Consider the following 7,633-nt stretch of genomic DNA (forward strand, 5'->3'; position numbering starts at 1 on the left):
TACGAATTGGGCCAGACTTGCAACTAGGCCCAATCTGGGAGTTACCTGAGCAAGTCTGGGCCCAGGCAGTTGGCCCCGGGGTATTAAGCCCAATCGCTTGACCCCAAATATGGATTTTACCTCTTTGGACTTTAATATGAACTCCAAGATTTTTTTTTATATATGTTGGAAATCACAGTAGTATAATTATTTTTAAAAAACTTAAACAATGTTCTGATTTTTACTTCTACATGAACCAAATTTGGGATTTTAGGCAAAATATATATTTTAGTGGATCTCATTGTTACTGGAAACGGAACTGCAATAGGCCCGGTCATTTAAAGAATCGTGACTGGGCCAGTTTTACCAAGTAGCCAATTGGGCCTTTTCCCTCATAATTCAGGCCTGTTACCATTGATGCTAGACTATGCCCAAAAATAATTGAATTTTATCCTTGTACGTTTGCCATAAACTTTACAACAAAATTAAATTAGCTTAGAAAATCTTAATATTCGCAGAAATGCTTTAGGCGCGAGTAATTAACTATCGTGACTATGGGTACGGTTTCCATGGCATAGTCATGGTATATAATCCCCAATTCAGGTGTGTATTTCATGTGACCCGATCATAACAACTTTGAATAATAATAAAAATAAACATGTCGCAAATTGCGGTGCATTTCATGTAGCGTGATTTGCGGTATGTTCCAGAACAAACAAGTGTACGACAATCGTAACTTGTTCAAGAAATAAACTCCATAAATAATTAAAAGCGGTTTAAAAAGTTAAAAATACACAATAGGTTTTAAAACTTGTAATTAATCAGATAATTAGGCCAATTATTAATAGTTAAAGCGACCGTGATAGAACCACGGAATCCGGAAATGCCTAACACCTTCTCCCGGGTTAACAGAATTCCTTACCTAAGATTTCTGGTTGCAGACTTTTAAATAAAGTCGATTTTCATCGATTTGGGATTTAAAATAAATCGGGGACTTGGGACACCATAATAAATATCCCAAGTGGCGACTCTAAAATAAATAAAATAACCTCATTTCGATTTGTGTCACTTTAATTGGATAAACTCCCTTATATACCCCTTTCGGCTGGAAAAATGAGGTGTGACAAGTATCTTTTAAAATATATTCTTTTCGAAATTATTTTTCGGGGATTAATTACAAACTGTTGAAAATATTCCTGTTACTTTCTTTTTATCAAGGGATTTTTTCATTCCTATACACTATTGGAAACTTTATTACCCTAAATGTTCATGTTTAGTAAATTACCCTACCTACACAAGTTTTGTTTACAAAATATATACATTTCACCTTAAAAGGCTTCCAATCCATTATTAGTGCCTTCAATTAAGGGATTTAGTTACACCCTTTTCCTTTTTTTCCTCCTCTTCTCTTTCCACATTCCTCCGCCTTAAAATATCTTGACTACTTTTTTTCTTCACTATTATAATTTTGGAAAGCTTAACACAGCTTAACTCTTTGTAGACTCGTTTGCATCATGCAACATCGCAAAAAAATACCAACAAATTAAAGAAATAATCAGAGGAAGAAAATAACAAGCAAACAAAAAGATGCTCTTTTCCTTATAAGCTTTTTCTTATTTTCATTTTTACGATGTCGCTGACCACTGTATTTATCAAAAGGAAGCTACCATAAAAATGCAATCCTTTAAAATCAAGCTGAAAAGACAAGGGGAAGACAAAAAAAATCGACCATAGGTTTCAATCATACTATCGGAGATGGTGTGGGGAGTGAGAGATGGAGCACTGCGATCGAAAATCTATCGGAGATGGCGTCGAATCTGGATTCTCTCCAAAAGCTACTCGTGAAGAAAGCAGTGTATGTCGACGAAGACACCTTTGCCAAAGCCTCTCTCACCTCCCAGTTATATACAACTACAATATAATACCACTTAAATACAATTTTTATACAATAAGTCTTTTATATATTTTGTATCATCTAATTTATACATAGTAAAAATAAATTCCATACAACTAATTATATATTATACAATTTATCTAGAACTTTCACACATTATTTCTAGCCAGTTAAATACAACTACAATAACATACAACTTAAATACAAATTTCATACAATATATCTTTTGTATCTGATTTATACATAGTAAAAATAAATTTCATACGACTAATTATATATTATACAACTTATCTACAATTTTCATACATTATTTCTACTCAGTTATATACAACTACAATATCATAAAACTTAAATATAATTTTTATACAATGTTGTTCAATTTTCACACAATAGTTAAATAAATCAAAGAAAAATATATAAACAATAAAATATAATTTTTCTATAATTTTACTACAATTTCTGCAGTATAATGTATGTCATGTCTTCTTCTTCTTCTTCTTCTTCTTCGAGTTTCAATCTGAAATTCAGCCAAAACCAAGTCTAATCTTCACCAAAACCCCTCAAAATTGAATATAAACTCCAAACCATATTCCCAATTATTTGCAACAACACCCAATCCAAACAAATAATGATTTTTGAAAATCCAAATTCGAATTCAAAGCTTCAAAGCTTTTTAATGGCTGTCAATGGTGGAATTGCTGCTCTCTTTTCCTTTGCTTTACATTACTGGAATTTGGGATTGAGAGATAGAGAGAGATGTAGAGAGAATTCTCAATTCTTTGCAACAACATCCAATCCAAACAAACAATGTTTTTTGAAAACCCAAATTCGAATTCAAAGCTTTAAAGCATTTTAATGGTTGTCAATGGTGGAATTGCTGCTCTCTTGTGCAAGATACGTGGGGAGGGTGGTGGGATGTGGAGAGAGAAACGTGGGGGATTGGAAGATATGTTAGAGTAATTTTAGGACACTAATTATTATCATTAATTCCCTTAAAATGTACATAAATGGTAATTGGGTATATAAAATATAATTATAGTAAAACTTGAGTAGGGAAGGTAATATAGTTTCATATAGTGTATAGGAATGTGAAAATTCCTTTTATCAACATACAAACAAAAACACTACTTCTGCATAAAACAACACAAGACAAGGCCCAATACGCACTTTCCACTACTATTACGCTCAACAACTGTGTATGACCAACTAAATACCCAAAAAACAAATAAAAAAAATATATACAAAATATAATTTTAAACCATAACTTTCTTGTATAAAACATTTGGGTGTAAAATAGTTCTTCAGAAAAATATTACGCCGAACAATGGCAAAGTACTAGATAAGTCTGTAATGCATGCACTTCTTTTTGTATATGTTTATAGTCAACTCGGACATTTTCTTTTTCTATAATATATATCTCCACCGCGAATTATTTATAGTTTATTGTCAACAGAATTTGTACGTGTTCGCACGTCTGGAGTTTCTGAACGCAAAGGAGGTGCTTCTCACGTATGCTACTACCTACAACTCAAAGTGATGATCATTTTCATTGGCTACTTCCGAAAATTATATATATAGATAGGTATACATTAATAAATCAAGCAATTCCACAATTCATTATTTCAATTGAAGATCCTCTTCCTCAAATATCGAAGAATGAAGAGTTTTTCAAGTACCGCCACTTTGTTTTCCCTCACGGCCTTCTTTCTTGTGGCCGTCGTTTCTGCTTTTCCATTTGACGACATCGACCTTCCTTTCGATTACTATAGCCTTAGCTGTCCCAAGCTTGAGGAAATTGTCCACAACAAAATGGAGGAATGGGTTAAAAAAGATTATACTCTTGCTCCTGCCCTCATGAGGTTGCATTTCCACGACTGCGTTGTTAGGGTAAGTAAGCATATTCGTTTTTATTTATTTTTAATTATGCTTTCATATATAGCCACAAAAATGTCATATATAGGTTGTTTAAAATCGCATGTTAATTTCAGAAGTCTTTCTTAAACTTCGACCCCAATCAAACACCGTCATATAAATTGATATAAGTTCTAGTTTAAAGCTATATCTCCATTTTTATTTGAGTATACAAGATGCAATGACCTATATGAACATGTCCTCTAATTAATTAAGTTTGGTATTGTGTGGATGGTAGGGATGTGATGCTTCAATACTATTAGACCACGAAGGAAGTGAGAAGAGTGGCAAAGCAAGCAAGACATTAAGGGGATTTGAGGTAATAGAGGATATCAAAAGAGAAGTGGAGAGAGTGTGCCCAAGGACAGTGTCGTGTGCTGATATTTTAACAGTAGTTGCTAGAGACGCCACACTTGCTGTAGGTGGTCCATTTTGGATGGTTCCATATGGTAGGAAAGATGGTACAGTTTCATATGCTAAGGAAGCTGATCAATTAGTCCCTATGGGTCACGAAGTCGTCACTGATTTGCTTGAGCTTTTCCAGTCTAAGGGCTTGAATGTTCTCGACTTGGTTGTCCTCTCTGGTGAGTTCATCTAGCCATCTTTCGTTTTTATGCGATACTTTTTCCTTTTTATTCTGATCTATAAAAGAAGGAGATATTCTCTTAATTCTGAAAACTATATTCTTTGCATCCACATTTTGCTTTTATTGGCATGACCTATTGGGACCACTCGATATAAAGATTCATTCCTTTTATAAGAGCACGAAAATAAAAAACATGTGGACCTCTTACCACCATTCATTTAAAAGGAAAATTTTAGTAGCATATATTTGGCTTACATGTCAAAATTCTTATTTAATTTCTTAAATTTCATATCCGGTCAAACACTTCTGTATAAAATCGAACAGAGGGAGTAATTCCTTATCTAAGTTAAAGTAGCAAAATAGCTATAACACAAATTAAGAATTACAGTTAAATATTTATGTTGGTTCAATTATTGTAGGAGCACACACAATTGGAAGAACCACATGTGAATCTATGCAATACCGATTATATAATTACAATGGAACTAGGAAATCAGATTCAAGGCTGGATCATCTCTACTTAAACTACTTGGAAAGAAAGTGCAGATGGGCATCTGAATATGTTGACCTTGATGCTGTTACTCCCAAGAAATTTGATGTTCAATACTACAAGAATTTGCAGAAGGGAATGGGACTTTTGTTGACAGACCAATTGCTCTACTCAGATCCAAGAACTGCACCTATTGTCACAGCTTTAGCTACTCAACCAGACGTCTTTGAAAACCTGTTTGCGGCATCTATGGTTAAGCTTGGAAATATTCAAGATTATCTTAGCGTTGATGGTGAAGTCCGACTCAGTTGCGCCAGTGTCAATAGTCCTGGTTATTAATAATTTGACGGACTTTTGAAGTTATATATATACTGACAGTGTAAAGATTTTTTATACCATCAGTATGAATTTGTTCCTTTTTCTTTTTCACTACTACACTATTTTGTACTTCGAAATTTGCAAATTAAACTCCGAAATATTTAATTATCTGATAGTCCTTGTTGAGATTTCTATGTATTATATTTATCCTTTTAATTAAGCTTGAAAGTTAGACTAGTTGTGTGATATACAAGAATTTGTAATTGAGATTAAGAAGAAGATAATGAGAAAAGCATGATTTCGTTATTGATTGTAATAGAATTGGGGTTACAACAATGATGCTTCTCTAGTGAAAGCTACATTACTCCATGAGTAACCTGAAAGAAGAAGAAGAAGAAGAAGAGAAAGAGGTTAGAGTGAGAAGAGAAGAGAGAGTTAGGTAGAGAGAGAAATCAGTTGATAAGTTGTAACTGAATTTACCAGAAAATACCTGTCGCTTCACTCTAACTTCTGCGTATTAATACTCTTCACTAAGCTGCTTGTGGACTGAATTGCTTGTGGGCTGAATTGTAGTTGGGCCTACTCTAATCTGCCTCTGCTGGCCCAGTAGCACTAATACTAAGACCTAATTGAACCAAATGAATTAAGCCTGATCCACGTATCGTGTCTGACATAAGATTCCCAATATAGAAATATCTCCCCTACTTTCCTAATTCATTCACCTTCAGACATTACAATCCCTACCTCTCCAAGAACGACCTTGTCCTCAAGGTCTTTGTTGAGCAGCAAAATAAGGAAATCTGCTTTTGATATAACTCTAATCCCCCCATGTAGCATCCTCTTCCCTTAAGTTTGCCCATTGAATCAGAACTTTCACCCCCACACCATTATCTATTTTCACCATGCGTCATTGTAGGATCGCTACAGGTTGAATCTAGATCTGTCCTTCGCCTTCACAAATTGGTGGTTGTAGCTGTGGAGTAATGGATGGACCAATGCGTTTCTTCAACTAGGAGATGTGAAAAATAGGATGCAGCTGAGACTCTCCAGGAAGCTCTAGCCGGTAGGCCACTGTTTCGATTCTTTGCATGACCTTGTAAGGTCCTTAATAACGAGCACATAACTTGACATTTCTTCTGACATCGATGGAAGATTGTCGATATGGTTGTAGCATAAGGTAGACTAGATCCCCAACCATCAGTTCTCGTTCAGATCTTAACTTGTCATCAAAGAACTTCATTCTAAATTGAGCCTATGTCAAGTTATCTTTTAGAGACTGTAGCATCTGTGGTCTCTGAACTAGGCACTCTCTTGCTGAGTATTGACCAGTATGTGGCAAAGATCCCAGTGGAAGTTGTGGAGGAGCATAACCATAGAGTGCCTGAAAAGGTGTAGTCTTGTGGGAGTTGTGATAGTTGGTGTTGTACCACCATTCCGCTAAGTGTAACCATTTTCCCCATTGCTTAAGATTATTGAAGACCATAGCTCTCAAATAGGTATCCATGCACCTATTGAGTCTCTCTATCTGTCTATCGGATTGAGGATGGTAAGCAGTGCTCATGTTGAGCTTAGTGCCTAAGGATTTAAAGAGATGTTGCTAGAAACGACTGGTGAAAATGGCATCTCTATCATAGACAATAGTCCTTGGTAGTCCATGTAACCTGTAGATTTCTCTAAGAAACAATTCTGATACATCTTGAGCTGTATTGGGGTGTTTGAGTGCCAAGAAGTGCCCATACTTGGTAAATCTATCCACTACCACCAAGACTGTAGTTTTGTGCCCAGAAATGGGTAAACCTTCTACAAAATCTAATGATTTGTCCTGCCAAGCCTTTGTGGGTATAGGGAGGGGTTGTCGAAGCCCAGGTGGGTGAATGTGTTCTGATTTAACTCTTTGACACACATCACACTCACTTACCCATTTGCAAATCTTTGTCTTCATGTTTGGCCAATAGAACACAGATTGTATCCTCCTGTAGGTTCCCTGTTGACCTGAGTGCCTGATGTCACCCAAACTCACACCACAAATATAGGTAGTGAGGCAGTCAAAGCAATAATAAAACCCAACGCGAGTCGGGGTTGAATCCTCAGGGAGTTAGAAATAGGATTAGGTATAAACCTAGTGTAATTGTATAATGTGCCTCAATTTGCACTTCCACATTCTTGTTGGTTATTTCTATTTCTACTTCAAGCTATTGATTGCAAGTAATAAACTAGAAGACAATATTTTTGATTTTGGTTGTTTTTCAAGTGATAAAGCATCTAGGGTCGTGACTTCCACCTAGGTGGTTACCTAACAGGTTGTAAATTCTAGGGCAAGTTTGATTAGTTGGGGTCGTAATATAGTAATCACACGCAATTACCCACTCTATGCCTCTCGGTAGTTTGAGTGATTTTTCCCGATTTAGCTTTCTCAAGCCAAATGGGTATTAAACAAATCAAGTGATATATGTTC

General features: G+C 35.4%; 1 protein-coding gene across 1 annotated transcript; it reads left to right on the forward strand.

Annotated features, from left to right (window-relative positions):
* The first annotated feature begins 3,457 nt into the window (after positions 1 to 3,457).
* Positions 3,458 to 5,484, forward strand: LOC109213731 (peroxidase 7). Its single transcript, XM_019377562.1, has 3 exons — positions 3,458 to 3,760; positions 4,023 to 4,368; positions 4,790 to 5,484. The coding sequence occupies exons 1-3, from the start codon at positions 3,530 to 3,532 to the stop codon at positions 5,197 to 5,199; spliced, it is 987 nt and encodes a 328-aa protein (XP_019233107.1). The 5' UTR covers positions 3,458 to 3,529; the 3' UTR covers positions 5,200 to 5,484.
* Positions 5,485 to 7,633: the final 2,149 nt, after the last annotated feature.

Source organism: Nicotiana attenuata, unplaced genomic scaffold (assembly GCF_001879085.1).
Source record: "Nicotiana attenuata strain UT unplaced genomic scaffold, NIATTr2, whole genome shotgun sequence".
NCBI lineage: Eukaryota > Viridiplantae > Streptophyta > Magnoliopsida > Solanales > Solanaceae > Nicotiana > Nicotiana attenuata.

What these genes read in the sequence shown, in the direction of transcription:
- LOC109213731 (XM_019377562.1), top strand. Translation starts at nt 3,530, where the DNA reads ATGAAGAGTTTTTCAAGTACCGCCACTTTGTTTTCCCTCACGGCCTTC. An exon ending in TCCACGACTGCGTTGTTAGG is followed by an intron (nt 3,761 to 4,022) that starts GTAAGTAAGCAT and finishes TGTGGATGGTAG; the next exon opens with GGATGTGATGCTTCAATACT. An exon ending in CGACTTGGTTGTCCTCTCTG is followed by an intron (nt 4,369 to 4,789) that starts GTGAGTTCATCT and finishes CAATTATTGTAG; the next exon opens with GAGCACACACAATTGGAAGA.